We start from the raw sequence: 17,128 nt of genomic DNA on the forward strand, positions 1-17,128 counted from the left end.
TCTTGACTATTATAGATGACTATCTTCTACATTTTTAAATGAACCACACAAACCCAACATCTTAATCAAGAGCAGAAATATACATATAACAAAATTGACATTAAATTTGTATCAATAAATCAGGATCCATACAAATGAAAATTTCTATATCATATTCCTTTTTAAATGTAAACAAACATTTATAAATAATATTTGGGAATATGGGCATATTTTTTCTCTAAACTGTTTCCTGATGTTTACTGTATGAAGTAATTTTTTGAGGGGTGTTCAAGGTGATCTTTCAGGGGGTCTTGTTCCATCAAATCATATTAGTCTTCAAAGATTCCACAGGTTCTCATCTTCTGTGGAAACAAAAGAAGAACCTCTTTTCCAAAGCAACATATCCTTAGACTCAATTTTTATTTATTTATTTATTTATTTATTTATTTATTTTAAGATTTAATTATTTTATTAAGCATACCATGTACTGCTGACATGGAAGGCACCAGGTCTCATTACAGATGGTTGTGAGCCACCATGTGGGTGCTGGGAATTGAACTCAGGACCTCTGGAAAAGCAGCCAGTGCTCTTACCCTCTGAACCATCTCTCCAGGCCCTAGACTCAACTTTTAATGTCAAGATACCTTTGCATTCGTTTAACTCAGCAGCCTTTACATTGAAATGTCTCTCTGTACTTAGCTTCTTCACAGTGAGAAAATTTAAATAAATCACAATAGTATATATAATCCAGACTCTCTGTATATATTCCATCTTTACATGGCTTATTCTTTTATTATTTAATTAAAAATTTCCACCTCCTCCCATTTCCCTCCCTCTCCCCCATCCCCCTTCCCCTGGCTCATTTTTCTTTATTTGTTTTATCTCTGCACTCTGTCTCATTAACAACTTTTTTTTTAATAAATCATTTACTTCCTTTTATAACTCTCTATACTCTTTTTCTTCTCTGTCCCAAACCTACATACATTAAAAAAAAAACACTGTGTCTTATTTAGAGGTCTTTTATGTCTGAATGCATCCTATTGTGCATCTGTAATTCTTTACTGTCCAAGAGTGCTTCTTAAAATGCTAAGTGCTTCTTAAAAATTTAAGCTGTGCAATTGCTAGTGAAAATGTGAACTGCCTGCTTGCTGCGCTCTGTCCAGCATGGCAGAGCTCCTCACTGCCTCCAAAAGACAAGCACAGTGCCTCATCTCTAGGCACACAGCTGGTCCATGTTGCCACCAAGCAAGCAATAGCATGTTGCTCACAAACTGCATTCAAATGTTCAGTCACCTGAAAGTGCCAGAGGTCACACTGGCAGCATGGTCAAGAAAGCTGGCATTTCAAAATGGCACAACTTTTTTCCTTCTACTGCTGAATCAGAAAAACCTTTCTTAAAAGAGCTGTGGCAAGTCACCGGCTGGAAAAAAAAATGCGGCTAAACTTTGTTTTTTTGTGTGTCTAGCATTCCTTTCCAAGCCCTCTCAGGTTTTACATGGATTTAGTCCACCATGTTGGACACCAATTTGTAGGGAGAAGAGATACTCTTGTTCTTCCCAGCCACCAGACTAGTTTAGCCCCAAAATAATCACACAGAAACCATAAATAGTTAATCTCTGCTTGACCCATTAGCTCTAGCTTCTTATTGTCTAACTCTTACATATTAATTTAATCCATTTCTATTAATCTGTATATCTCTACGTGGCTGTGGCTTACCAGGTAAAGTTTCCAGTGTCTGTCTCTGGTTGCAGCTCCATGGCTCCTTTCTTACTCCAACTTCATTTTCCCATGCTATAGACCAGGCCAGTTTCTTTATTCATTAACCAATAAAAACAGCACATAGACAGAAGCACCTCCCACACTATCTCTATGCCTTCTCATTTATTTTTAAATATATATGTGACATATGTGTATGTGTGTGAGAGTATACCTGCAGGCACTTACATGTGTAAGACCAAAGTTGCTATCAGGCAATTTCAACAGAACTCCACTTTATATGGTGACACAGGTTCTCTTGTTAAACCCAGGAATTAGTATTTGCACTAGTGCTGGCTAGCTAGCTTGCTCCTAAGATTTTGTCTCTGCCTCTCTTACTTGGGAATACAGAGGTAACCTCTCATGTCCATCAAGCTTTATATAGGTTCTAGGTATGTGAACTTCAAGCTTTACCCATTCAAACCCTATGACATATTTATAGCCACAGTGTGAAGTTCAGACTCACTGTTTTCTACAGGCAAGTTTTTTTTTTCCCATGATCTTTGATAACCCTTTCTTGACAACAAATATTAGGGTCCTCTTTAAGCTTCTAGGTCCTCAAGCGCTTATCCCTAACTCTGAATATCAGTGTACAGTGAAATTTGGTCAAGATAAACTTGTATTCCAAAGTCGTTCTTATTATGAAAGTTTCTACATTTTTCCCATTGGAGGAAATATAATATCCATTTCAGGAAGTATTATAGAGGCTAGACATTGTCAGTATGTTCAATGTCATCCTTCTTTTAAACAACTATCTGCAAAGAGGGACCTGTTTTGACTAGTTGAAATCTACAGGAAGTTGATTTTCTGCATTCCCTTACCCTAATAACATATTCAAAATGGAAAAGGAATATTAAATAGGATTTTGTCATTCATCCCAAATTTACATTAAAAACTGAAAATAATTTAAAAGCAGTTTAACCTTTTCTAAACTATACTTCAGTTTTAAACACTGCATAGATGCCTACATGCATCTTCGTTTCTTTAAAAATTTTTATTTTTGTCATATGATAGGGCATCTCTTGGGTATATTCCCAAGAGTGGTATTACTGGATCTTGGGGTAGGTTGATCCCAAATTTCCTGAGAAATCGCCACACTGATTTCCAAAGTGGTTGCACTAGTTTGCATTCCCACCAGCAATGGATGAGTGTGCCCATTTCTCCACACCCTCTCCAGCAAACGCTATCATTGGTGGTTTTGATTTTAGCCATTCTGACAGGTGTAAAATGGTATCTCAAAGTTGTTTTAATTTGCATTTCCCTTATCGCTAAGGAGGTTGAGCATGAAAGTATCTGTTCAACTATGTTCATAGCAGCATTTTTTGTAATAGCCAGAACCTGGAAACAACCTAGATGCCCTTCAATGGAGGAATGGATGAAGAAAGTGTGGAATATATACATATTAGAGTACTACTAGGCGGTAAAAAACAATGACTTCTCGAATTTTGCATGCAAATGGATGGAAATAGAAAACACTATCCTGAGTGAGGTATCCCAGACCCAAAAAGAGGAACATGGGATGTACTCACTCATAATTGGTTTCTAGCCATAAATAAAGGACATTAAGCATATAATTTGTGATCCTAGAGAAGCTAAATAAGAAAGTGAACCCAAAGAAAATCATATAGTCATCAGCCTGGATAGGAGAAGTAGACAAGATTGCCGGGCAAAAACTGGGAACTTGCCGGTGAGGTGGCTTGGGGCTAAGGGGAAATGGGATGAGAAACATGAGAAGGGGAGGTTCGGAGGAGCTTGGGGGATTGGGATGGTTGGGGTATAGGAAGGGTGGATACGGGAGCAGCGAAGTATATATCCTAACTAAGGGAGCCATCTTAGGGTTGGAAAGAGACTTGACTCTAGAGGGGCTTGCAAGTGTCCAGGGAGATGTCCCCAGCTGGTACCTTGGGCAAATGAGGAGAGGGAACCTGAAATGATCCTATCCTATACTGATGAATATCTTACATATCACCTTAGAACCTTCATCTGGCGATGGATCGAGATAGAGACAGAGACTCAATTTGGAGCAACGGTCTGAGCTCTTAAGGTCCAAATGAGGAGCAGAAGGAGGGAGAACATGAGCAAGGAAGTCAGGACCACGAGGGGTGCACCCACTCACTGTGACAGTGGAATTGAATTATTGGGAGCCCACCAAGGCCAGCTGGACTGGGACTGAATAAGCATGGGTTGAAACTGGACTCTCTGAACATGGCGGACAATGAAGGCTGATGAGAAGCCAAGGACAATGGCACTAGGTTTCGATCCTAATACATGAACTGGCTTTGTGGGAGCTTAGCCTGTTTGGACGATCACCTTCCTGGACCTAGATAGAAATGGGAGGACCTTGGTCTTCCTGCAGGGCAGGGAATTTGGACTGCGCTTCAGTATCGAGAGGAAGGGGGAATGAAATGAGGGGAGGAGAAGAGGAGTGGGGATAGGGAAAGGGGAGTGGGAGGAGGGGGCAATATTTGGGAGAAGGGGGAGGGAAATGGGAAATGGGGACAGGTGGAAATTTTAATTAAAAAAGAAAAAAAAAATAATAATAATAAAATTATTTTTATTTTTGTCTGCATGTGTGTCTGTGTATTATCTGTATGCCTACTAGCATTGGAGGGCAGAAGAGGGTGATGTATCCTCTGGAAATGAATTTACAGCCAGCTGTGAACAACCATGTTGTTGTCAAACAGGGAAGTGTGGTGCAAGCTAAAATTATCTTGTTTCAGCTTATTAATTTTAACCATTTTCCTTAACCCAGTAAGATTTTTGGAAGATCCAGCTATGGGCGCCCAGATCTTGACCTTGTGGTCTAGGCCACTGGATGCCAGCACAGGTAGGTAAGGATGGGGATCAATACAGTTTATTATTCCTCTTTCATCTGCCTTCACGAACTGAACAATCTGGCAGGATGACTTTTCCCAGATGAAGATGTGCCCACAATCGCTACCACTCATCACAAATTCACTTCTGGGGCCATAGAAATTTACACCTTTCACTGTGGAATTATTTCTGTGTCCTTTATATCTCTTAACATACTCAGCTCTATCACTATCAGAAGAGTTGAAAATGTAAATATCTTCATCATTGTAGCTAGTGAGGACCTCTGAGCCATCATAACTATACATTACAGAGGTGATATATGCTGGATAATAAGTGTTTATGAGGTGATGAGGACAGAATTTTTTGAGAACTCCATTGTTCACATTCTCATGAATTTTCCTCTGGTCATAAATTCTCACAAACTGATCTTGTCCACCTACAGCAAACTGGTAGGAGTTGGAAGGATTCACAAAGATTGTATAAAGTCCCACTTTCTTACCATCTTCTTTGGTTACCACCATCTTCCAAGCTGGGCGTACTTGTCTGAGGTCAATACTGAAAACAACTGCATCTTCACCTGTTGTTAAGAAACTAAAAGGGGAATCTGGCTCTAAAGCCATTCTATGAGATGCTCCACCATGCTTCACCAATCGCTTAGTCATTCGGGTGCCTGACATAGCAGCGAGGTGTGCAATGCGTACCTGTCCATCACGGCCACACATGGCCAAGATGGCTTCGCTACAATTAGGAAGAAATGCAACCTGTAAGACATTATTTTTGAGGCCACTATGAAAGTTCAGTACTTGTCGCTGATGAAGCCAGTCCCACAGGATCACTTTTAGGTCATTACTGCCACTAGCCAGCAGGGTTCCTTGTTGGTTAAAATGTACAGTGTTCACACACCCAGCATGGCCTTCAAGAATATATTGTTGCAAGAAACGCTGCACAAATAATCTTGCCCCACAGGCCTCATACACAAAGCGGGCACTTGAACCCAGTTGCCTTTCACGAAGGGCGTTAAGGACTTTCCATCGAGGTCTCGGAAGAGGAGATGTCTCTAAAGCCATCCAATCATCTATTGAACTGTCTTCTTCAATATCATATTGCTCACTGCTGCCCTCACTGGACTCACTGGATTCACTGGAATCAGTGGACTCACTGCACTGTCCACGCATTTCAGACCCTGCATTCTCCTCATCCACAACTTCACCAGGCTCCAACTCACGGTGGTGATGGTGGAACTGGCTTCCTACCGCCATTTCATCCAAAACCTCACCAGGCTCCATCTCATAGTGGCGGTGACAGAACTGGCTTCGCACTTCCCCCTCATCCACAACTTCACCAGGCTCCAGCTCATGGGGGTAAAATAGGCATCCCACAACCTCACCTTCCTCCAACTCCTGCTGGCTGGAGGAGCTTTCCCTACTTCTGGTAGAACTGTCGGAGTCCTCCATGTCTGGACAGCTGGAGTCATCGTCATCACCGTGCTCGTCATCGTCTTTGTCACCATCGTAACCCTGGTCACCATTTCCAGAATCTTCGAGGTCAGTACCTTGAGGGCTGGAAACACTGAGATCTCCAGCGCCAGCAACATTGCTGCTTGGTGTCGAACTCGTTTCTGGACCATTGGTTTTGGTATCAGAAACTGTCTCTCTGCTTGCTCTTTGGGCTGAGGAGGGAGGAAGACTTGATTGGGGGAGGGGGAGGGAATGGGAGGTGGTGGCGGGGAAGAGGCAGAAATCTTTAATAATTAAATAAATTAATTAATTAATAAAAAAAAGAAAAAAAAAAAAAAAGAAACTGTCTCTGTGTCCGCTAAGGCACCAGCAGTCTCACCCAATCAGCGGAGCAGGCTTTTATTCGCAGACTTTCCCACCACGTGTGAGTTACTCTTTTGGGACAACATTTCTAAGGGTTTTTGCTCTAGTGGGTGTGAACTGTGGAAATCACTAACCACTAGGACTTTAGAATGGCCATTAGGCACACAGTCAACCAGAAGTACCACTAGGACTTCAGGACGGCCGTTAGGCACACAGTCAACCGGAAGTACCACTAGGACTTCAGGACGACCGTTAGGCTCAGCGTCAACCGCTAGGAAGTGGAGAAGGGGCGACAAACCAACAGACCGGAGAAGTGAGAAGCAAGAAGCGGCAGGCTCACCAAAAAGCCTCGGGTAAAATGTAAAACAGAAAAAAAAAGGGGGAGGGACAGGAAACAGCTTGCTTACAAAACGGATATGTGTTATGGTAGCTGGTGAAGTTCAGAAAGCTTCAAATCATATCTCGCCTATCTCGATATTTTAGGGCGGCTTGGGCGCCTCGGGCGCCTTGGGTGGCTGGGTTTTGTTTATTTTTTTCTTTTCTTTCGTTCCTTTTTTCTTTATTTTCCAGTTTAAAAGCTCTGCTTTGACAGAGATGAGACTGCACCATGTGTAATTGATGTGTGTTACGGTACCTGGTGAAATTCAGGAAGCTTCGAATAGTATGTCACCTACTCCGTTATCTTAGAGCTGCTTGGGTGGCTTGAGCGGCTGTTTTTTGTTTCTTTTTTTATGTTTCTTTCCCTATTTTTTTTCTTTTTTATCTAGTTTAAGAGCTCTTCTTCGGCAGGAATGAGACTACTCCACGTGCTGTTAACTCTTTTCTTTTTAATTAGATTCGTTTGTGGCAAGTGGATGGTGAGAGTATGCAGTATGAGGACAACTTGAAGGAGTCCTGTTCTCATGTAAGTTTAGGAGATTGATCTCATATTGTCAGGATTGGCTGCAAGCACCTTTACTGTCTATACCATATTTTAAAATGTCCACATAAAATTCTTTTGAATATTACAACTTGGTACACTTGTAAAAATATACTTAGCAGTGAAATATGAATGAAAATAGATCATCTTTAAGCAAAATAGTTTCATAAATCTTTCAGTGTTTTGTTTGAAGTAATTGTTGAGTATTAAATGAGAATAGAATCAAGAGCTATTAAGATCAATTGAGAACTCCATAGCTAGTGATTTTGTAACATATAAGAAACTTTAGCGACTGAAAGATTTTGAGAAAACCTTGAAAACATTTATCTGGCAAAAACTGTATACTACTTATCAGAAAATAACAGTATAGCTAATTGATTTTCAAACAAGCTCTTTTAGTTTGGGCAAGTTTTAGATTATATATTACACACAATTTCAGATAAAAATTTCATTTTTTATCTAAAACTTGAGGTTAAGTCATGTCTCCTGTGCTTCTTTCAGGATTGCTTAGTGAGCAGGTTGAAATTAACTGATATATTTAAAGTGGACAAGAGCATAAATAACTGATGTAGCAACTTAAGATAGAACTACATCCTCTTTCTTTCTTTTTCCATCAGAAATTCTATGTACATATTTTTTAGAGCCCATTAAATTTAAGACACTTATGGAGCACCAACTTAATTTTTTGAAGAAAACTTGATATTATAGAACTATTATAATATTTTCTGTAGCCTTCAAAATGTATAGTAGTCTTTATGGAGTGTTATAGGAAAGAAGAACAGCTGCACAAAGCTAGTTAATTGGTAACATGTGTTAATTAACTTCAAATTAGAAAGAATTATCACTAGGATGATAAAATGATATTTTTGTTTGTGTGTTGAGGAGTGACAGTGTATATGCACATTTGTGTGTGTGTACATGTATTTTTGAGTGTTCTTGCGTGTGTGCATGCATGTGTAAACTTGAGGGTGATCATGGGTATCTTACACTATTAGACTATTTTCCCCACCCCTCTTATTTGCTGAGACAGGATCTCTCAGTAAACCTGGAACCTGCCTTTTTGTCTAGCCTGGGTGGCCAGTGAGCCCCTGGATTCCACCTGGCTCTACTCTTCAGTAACAGACCTAAAAATACCCACAGATATATCCTGCTATTCACCCTGGTTCTAGGGATCCAAACTCAGGTTTTCAGGCTTGCAAGGCAGAGACTTTACACTGAACCATCTATTCAGCCACTACTCCTAAGTATTATAGTAATTGCTGGCAGAAAGAAAAACAGAATAGGAAAATTGAGAATCCCTAAAAGTAATCCTAAGATAATGAAAGATTGATCAAAAATGTAGTATAAAGTCTTCTAAGGAAAAAAGTTCTAAGGAACAATGGCATTAAAAAATAGCCATAACAACTTTTTAAGAATAGCACAGTTGCTTGATATCCAAAGAAGTACTACATGATTAATGTGATAAAAATTAACATATACTCCCAGAATGAATAATGTATAGACATTAGAATGAATGAACTAAAATTGATTGCATCAAATTGGAATGGTGGCTCATACCTGTAACCCTAGAACTTGAAAGTTAGAGTCAAGAAACTCAGGATTTCAAGGATTGTCTTGACTATATAGTAAGTTCTAGGCCATCCTGGAATATACGAGGCTTTCTTTTTTAAAAAATTAATTGTTAGAAAACATGGGTGATCCTTAAAAGTACAGTGTTGAGTTAAAAAATAGTGGAAAATGATAGTTAATAATTTGAATTTTATGTGTATCTACGTAGTTTTCTCTCTAATATAACTGTTTTAAAAGGCAGGAAAACAGTGGTCTCACAAGTCAGAACAATAATTTCATAGATTTTGAAACCTAGTTTTCTTAGTCACTGTTCTGTTGCTGGGAAGAAACACCATGAACAAGGCATCCCTTACCAAAGAAAACATTTAATTGGGGGCTTGTTCACAGTTTCAGAGGTTGAGACTATTATCATTATGTCAGGCAGCCTGATAACATGCAAGCAAGTGCTGAAACAGTAGCTGAGAGCTACTTATCTTTGTCTTTACTATGCCCTTATCCATAGGTTACAAGGGAGTCTGGGTTTGGCAGGGTACTTGAAACCTCAAAACCCAACCCCCAGTGACAGATTTCCTTCAACAGGGCCACACCTCCTAATTCTTTTAATACTTTCAAATTATGACACTCCCTGGTGATTAAGCATTCAAATATATGAGCCTATGCGGGTCATACTTTTTCAAACCTCCACAATAGGTTAGAGGGAGTTTTAAAACATTTTTCTTAACAATTTTAGCTTTGTATTGCTGGAAAAAAAAGATTTATTCTTTTACATAAATTTTGTTAGGCATGCATTTATCTATCATTTTAAAGATTTCAAGGTTATTTATTTTGTGTGTGTCTCTATATGTATGTCAATGTGTATATTTACATATGTGCACATATGTGTGCATGTACGTAATTGTACCATGGTGTACATGTAGAGAACAGAAGACATCTTGTAAGAGTCAATTATCTCTTTTCACCATATGGGTCCTGATCATCAAACTTGAGTCATTGGGCTTATTTACCAAGTGCCATTGCCTATTGATCCATCTTACCTGTCCTATAGACCATTTTATATGTATACTGTAGATTTGTTTGTTTGTTTTGAGGCAGGGTTTCAGTGTGTAGTTCTGCTGAACCAAAGAACCCTATGTAGACGAGGTTAACCTTGAACTCACTTGTATTCATATGAATCTGCCTCTTTTGTGCTGAGATTACAGATATGTATCACCATGTTTGAACTGTCAAGTAGTTTTTAAAAGAGAAATTGGGAGTCCTAAATATTGTTCAATACTTAAGAGTACTTGTTTTAGTAGAGGATTTTGATTTAGTTCTTAGCGCCTACATGGCAGCTGGCAAACTATCTGTAACTCAGTGCAGTATGACCAGTGAATGCCTCTCTCCCTTCTTCCTCAATCCAAAAGGGGCTGAAAACCCTTTCAAAATCCCCATATATCTACAGGTGAGTATATTTACAGTAGGATGGACTGAACATGAATTCTCTGAAACAGTTGAGTAATATGTTTCTAGACTTCAAAAATATCACTGTGATGAATTACATATAGTCAGAATGGAAAATGATAGACATACACATTTGAGGTGACATTTGTTATGGCCATTAGAATTAGAAAAAGTCATAGGCAATTAAGCGATCAATGTTGAGCATCATGGGAACTTTCAAGTTTGCCTTTTCCAAGTGTTGTGGGAAATTTTTTGAATATTTTGAACAGGATAATAAATATTGTTTCTTGTTTCATAATAATTTCATTAGCTGTTTTGTGTAAAAATAGTGTAGTGTGGGAATGAGTATTAACTCTTGTTTTAATCCATATGAGAAAATAATGCATTTAAGTTATAGCGGGTATGGTGCAGATGGTAAAAAAATAATTTGGAAAAAAATTTAAAGAGGATATTCAAGCATTTCTTGATGAGTTGAAGGCAATTGTATGGTGAATATTTAGGCCAGTGATATTATGGTGTGGGGCAGTACAACATGTTACACACCTCAGGTCTGGGGAAACCTCTCCACGAACTCATAGATATGAGACCAGAAATATAAATCTATGATATTCATTTCCCTCATTCTGCTCCGCTGCTTGTGCTGCTAATGGTGATATAACAGAGAAGGAGAAAAATCCAGATGGGTAATGGTATACAAGGCAAGTTCTGAATGATTCTTAAGTATCTGGCAGATTTTTTAAGTATGGGAGTGTAATAAGCAAATAACTAGATTCAAATAAAGTCCAAATTAGTTTTCTAGTTGAAAATAATAGAGAGTTATGGGTATGAGGGTTAAAAGTGTATATTCTATGGGATTGCTACAAGAATAAAATACAGGCTAAATTTGAAAGTATCAATCAAAGAAAGAAATGAGTAACTGATCTGTCCCAAAGTGCTTAGCCATCCAAGAGACAGTCATTTCTGAAAGATAATATTATACTTCTCATGTAATAGGCAAATCTACTCTTCTTTCATGTAAATGAGGCACACTGGTAAATCAAACAATTAGATATGAAATGCATGCTAAAATTAGTATGAACATCTTTCATTAAGTGTTACTAAAACTTACATTTAAATGTGTTTCCTATATTTTAGAAATAAATATTCCAAGTTTTGAACCTTCAAGAAAAACAGACTTTCACTTGGAAACAAGAGAGGTAAAAAATCCTAAAACAAAGTTAATTGATTGTAATCAAACTATAATATTTTAATTATTACCTGAGGGTCTCACTAAAACAGGTTGACAGAAAATATTATTATTAATTGTTTTGGGTTAGTGATAGTGTGTATAGTAGTTTCCAGAAAATCATTTGCATATAACAGTGCAGCAGACAGTCTCAACCTAAATTTTTTGTTGTGTCCTTGTGTATACTACTCTGTTCCTGCCTCATCTTCATCTTGCTTCAGTTCCTTTTCTGGTACGATCTAGGAAGGTGAGAGATAGTACCAGACAGATTGTGGAAAAAAAAGTCATTGTGTGAATGGAGCAAAGAGTAAGTGTACACTCCTTAGGACAAATCAAATTCATAATTGAATATGATTTATTGCACAAGTTTTCAATCTTTTACAACTCAAGACCTCATTATACTCAAATTTCATTGAGTATTGTAAAACATAATTGCTGTGGATTTTTTCTAGTGATATTTGCCATTATTAGAAATAAAAGCTGAAAATTGTTTAAGTATGTTTTACTGTATTTAGGATAATAAACCCATTGCATATTACCATAAGCAGTATATAGTTTATGAAAGATATTTAATGTTTCCTAAACAAAATACATTTAATGAGGAGATCTGGATTGTTTTTGACCATCTTGTATGTTTTAATATCTGGTTTAATTGGAGACATTTGAATTCTCATATTTGTTTCTTCATGCAATCTGTTTCTACACAAGTTATACAGTCATAACAAGTTATGCATGACTGGAATTTTTTAAATATTTATTTATTGTGTATACAATATTCTGTCTGTGTGTATATGTCTGTAGGCCAGAAGAGGGCACCAAACCTCTTTACAGATGGTTGTGAGCCACCATGTGGTTGCTGGGAATTGAACTCAGGACCTTTGGAAGAGCAGACAATGCTCTTAACCTCTGAGCCATCTCTCCAGCCCCCATGACTGGAAATTTTGAGTGTAAAATCTGAGAAGGTAGAAGTTAAAAAAAATGATATTTTAGGATTATAAAAAATAATTTTGGCCCTGGTGTCCATTAAAATGGTTTTAGAGACTTCTTACAATAATGTTCCCAAGCATACTTGGACAATTAAAATAAATATAGAAAAACTTCGTTTAAGCAATAGTTGATGTATAAATAATTTGTACCTTATCACATTTGTATGTTACAAATTACATTCTCAGGGCAGCAAATAAGTTGGAGAAATTCAAGGCTAGATGTTTGGAAAGTAATTATATATGAACAATTTATCACATTCCATGTGGAGGGATTGATATATAGATGCATTTATAATCATGATTATGTTTTGTGCCTCCTTTTAACCTAAAGCAAGTACTACTGGTTTTCTGTTTTGTGGGTTCTTTTGTTTGTTTGTTTGTTTTTGTTGTTCAGTTTAGGCCTAGAACTCCAAACCTTATTCCTTATTCATGCTATTCAAGGGTACTATCATTTGGCTATTATAAATATTCTAGTATCAACTTAAAACTTTGTCTGTATGTGTGTGTGTGTGTGTGTGTGTGTGTGTGTATGTTTGTGGTGTATAGGCCTGTATGTATGTGGGAGATTGTCATGCTTATGTGCACACCAAGATTAGAGGGCATCCAGTGTCCTTTTTTATCATCCTCCAACTCATTCTTATGAGACAGGATCCTTTACTAAACCTGGAGCATGGATGGTTATCAGTAAGCCCCAGTAATTCACCTATCTGTGCCTTCTGCTACACAAATTCAGGTCATCATGTTTGCATAAGAGTAAATACCCACTGTGATATTTCCTTATTCACCTCAGGGACCACTTTTGATTCATTTCTTAACTATAGCTTTTGACATTAAGCAAAAATTTGGAGAAAACAAAAGAAACAATCAACTAACTTGCTATCAGAGTAGTGCAGGTAAGAGATGGTTTAATGATGTATTTAATGAGAGCAAGAACAGAGAAGTACATAAAAACTGTATGTCATTGAATTAAGTTTGAATAGTTAAAAATAACATTATCTGAGTATTAGAAAAGGGCCTTTGAGAGAAAGGTGACAGACAACATCATGTTTACCATCTATTTATAGTGGGTGATCATGATTCATGGAAAGGAGAGAATAGAGTAAAATCTGAAGTGGTAGTTTGTGTGTTCACTTTGAATACTATGGATTTCTGTTGTTTGTGAGAATTGAGCTTCTTTTGGTACTTTAGGGTTTCAAGTTATATAACTGTCTTAATTAATAAAACCAAGATCACACTATATTCTAATATTTGCTTTTAATAATTTAATATTTTATTGTTTGTTATTAGGACTTTTGATGTTTTAGTGTTTGTTTTTAATGTCCTGGGGTTTCAGATATTTAATAAGAATTTTTATATGGTTGTTAGCCTATATTTGCTATTCTGTTAGTAAGTACAACTTGGCCCCAACCAATTGGGATTAATTTGGCTGCAGCAACAGTGGATGCTATTTTATATTCAGATTCACTTTAGTATACTCATAGATTCCATCTATAATGTGAAACCTGCATTATCTTTACAGTTGTGTGAAGGAATTTGCTGATATAATTATTCAAATGCACACACCCTAGAAAGTACGGAAGGTAGGAGGTGGAGTATTATGAAATATTATCTTCTGGAAATGGCATTGATTTGTACTCATGAAGTCACAGCAAATATAGTTTGGTTTTCTTCACAAAACCTGCACAAAATCAAGCCTGGAAAAATTCCTGTATAGATGGTATATGTTCTCCTACCCCTTCTACTTAGTACGATACTATTGACAGTTGATAATTGTTAAGGGAAAGAGAATCATTCTTTATTGAAGATGTGGCCATTTATAAGATTACTATGCTACAGAGAATGTCCCCTGATCTATGCAACACTTATTGGACTTACCTGATTGTTCAAAAAATGCATGACTTTGGAAGACAGATATGGTGAGAAGTTACAGAGAGAGTTGGAGGGGAAAATTGGAGGTGCACCTGATCATATTTCATTGAGTACATGGATGAAATTCTCAAGAATAAAGAAAACATTTTAAAAAGAAAACATACAAAAATTAGTGGTTACAAAAACTGAGTGAATTTTCTATCACCATCCTCTTAATTTACAAGCTGCAGTTTGAGTTAATGAATATCTGAAAGCATGGATCTTAATAATTCACCATTCATTATATAGATACTATGAGATTAGAAATAAAGAAAAAAATCATGTTGACTATATTATGAGCACATTGAAATAAGTTCAAAAGGTACCAAAACAATTTGTCTTCATATTTTCAATAGAGTATCCCCAAAAGACAGAAAAGAATACTTTAAACAATAAAACGGATTTGGTTTTCATGTCCTTTATCGCTGCACATTTATCCATCTGGTTAGGGTTGTTATTTTATCAAGTACTTGTCTATTTAGCATAATATCTTTATATTTTATTTTCACAGACTCTACAGGCTTAATTTTCGTCCCATCTCTAGGGGATGTAAATCATTTTAAAGTTAAAAAGGGAAGCATCTGCATAGATAGAAAATAGCAGATACTTCATTATGATTACTCTGTTTTGCTTTTAACTATTCCAAAATGTATCAATATCTCAAAAAAAAGGACTACCACCTGCCATAAAGAATGAATAGAGCCCCTTAGCTCTAACTATTTTCATCACTTCAAATAAGAAATAGCTTTTTAAATACATACTGCACATTTTTTCTTGGTTGCACAGTTTAGTGAATTCCAGGTTGTAACATTTAGAAAATGTAAAACAATTGAAGATTATATTTTACTTGACTCTTCAGAGATTATTATACATTAAATTGATATCATAATCGAGAAAGAATATTGAATATTAGTGCATTCAATAATATTTTATAATGTAAATAACAATAACATCACTTCTAATTTAAGGGTGTATATGGCCAAAATTTATGGTAATGGACAAAATAAAGCTATAATACTAAACAAGAAATAAAGCACCTCTAAGATACATTATATTTGTAAAAGTTTTATTGAATTTTATTCAGTTATGCTTGTGTGTGTGTGCGTGTGTTGCATAGGTCAGAATGTACAGGTAGAAGTCAGAGTACAACCAAGAAAGCCAGTTCTTTTTTCCCACCATGGAAGGCCTGGGATTTGAATTTAGGTCCTCAGACTTAGCTTTGCAGTTGATGCCTCGCCTCCACATGCTGGTCCATCTCACTGGCACTAACATAATTTCTTTTACGTTGACCAATGCATAGTTAAACAATTGGTTGTAAGAGTAACCAAAGGTATATTGTATCACACAGATCTTCTTTGAGGAAGTACCGCATATTTTTCCTTCTGTTTAGGAGCTTGGACTGAGTTCTGCAAAATATGAACAGAAGGACCATATTATATTATTTTATAAAACAATTGATAAAATATAATCTTAAAGTATGAAGCAACATAACATATTTTCTTGTATAGCTTCTAAATAAGCCCCAAGGTTACTTTTTAAAAAACCAACCAATATGGCACTCATAAAGTGAAATCCTTTGGAATAGATCATAGTTTTCTATAATAATTTTCTGTGATAGACATTTCAAAACCTAATGGTAATTTAGAGTATAAAAGTCTAGGAGAATTTTTTAAAAAATCTTCCTTTGAGTTCCACCATTTACAATGCAGCAGGAAAGTCATGTCATTAAAATAACTTTTATTTATTACCAAGTACATTGTAATGAAGTTATAACCAGGACTAAGGACATAACTCAGTAAAGTGCTCTCCTTGCTAGCAGGGCCTATATTTGATCTCCAGATACTATGAAAAGAAACCAAGCAAAGTGGTAGGAATTTGTAATCTCAGTGCTGTGTGGCCATCAACTGGTAGGACACTGAGGCTTGATGGACAGATAGCCTAGACTAATCAATGAGTTCCAGGAAAATGAGAATTCCTGTCTCAAAAATAAGAAGGACACCACCTGAGGAACTCTGAGGTTGTCCTCTGCCCTTTACAGATAGGAGAGTTCAAATGTACACACACTTGCACACGTGTTCATTAATAGCTGCTTTTCTTCCTGGGTCTGGTGATACACACCTATAATGCCATCAATTAGAATGCAGAGGTAGGTTAAACTTTGTGAATTATAGGCCATCCTCACCTATGCCAAAATTTCCAGACCAGCCGTACACTACACAGTGAAGTCCCATTTCATTGACTTTTTCCTTTGTGAGTGTAATATGCTCTAGTAAAATTAGAAAATAGCTAGTTTACTGAATTACTTTGTAATTACTGCTAGAGTAAAAAAAGTGTTTTTACTTATTTTTCTTAGCAAAAACTTAAATAATTTCTACACTCTAAAATGGTTCATACTCAATTTCCAGGTAGTTTACCATAGTTTTCAAAAATATAAAAAGTAAACAATGGTTACCATTCCCTAAAATGATAGGTAGAATTATTTATTAAATTATTGTATTATATATGAAAAATAATGATTCTGTGTCAGATTCATACAAAAACCTTCTTTAACTATATAGGTAATCATGTCTTTGAAAAATTAAACAGACAAATTTCAATTCCTACCTAAATAATATTTCAAACATGGAAAACAGGGATATAAAGTCATAAGTTCTAGCATTAGCTCTTTATTGTATAGGTAATATAGTTAATTTATAATCATGTCAGTTACCTT

At 36.5% G+C, this 17,128-nt stretch overlaps 1 protein-coding gene across 1 annotated transcript; it reads right to left on the reverse strand.

The window, feature by feature from the left end:
- Positions 1-4,379: 4,379 nt before the first annotated feature.
- LOC130868406 (DDB1- and CUL4-associated factor 8-like) lies at positions 4,380-6,191 on the reverse strand (the record flags this gene model as incomplete). The annotated part of the gene is made up of 1 exon (XM_057760641.1): positions 4,380-6,191. A coding segment is annotated over one exon (1,812 nt), but the record flags the coding sequence as incomplete, so codon positions are not given.
- Positions 6,192-17,128: the final 10,937 nt, after the last annotated feature.

This window comes from Chionomys nivalis, chromosome X (genome assembly GCF_950005125.1).
Source record: "Chionomys nivalis chromosome X, mChiNiv1.1, whole genome shotgun sequence".
Taxonomy (NCBI): domain Eukaryota; kingdom Metazoa; phylum Chordata; class Mammalia; order Rodentia; family Cricetidae; genus Chionomys; species Chionomys nivalis.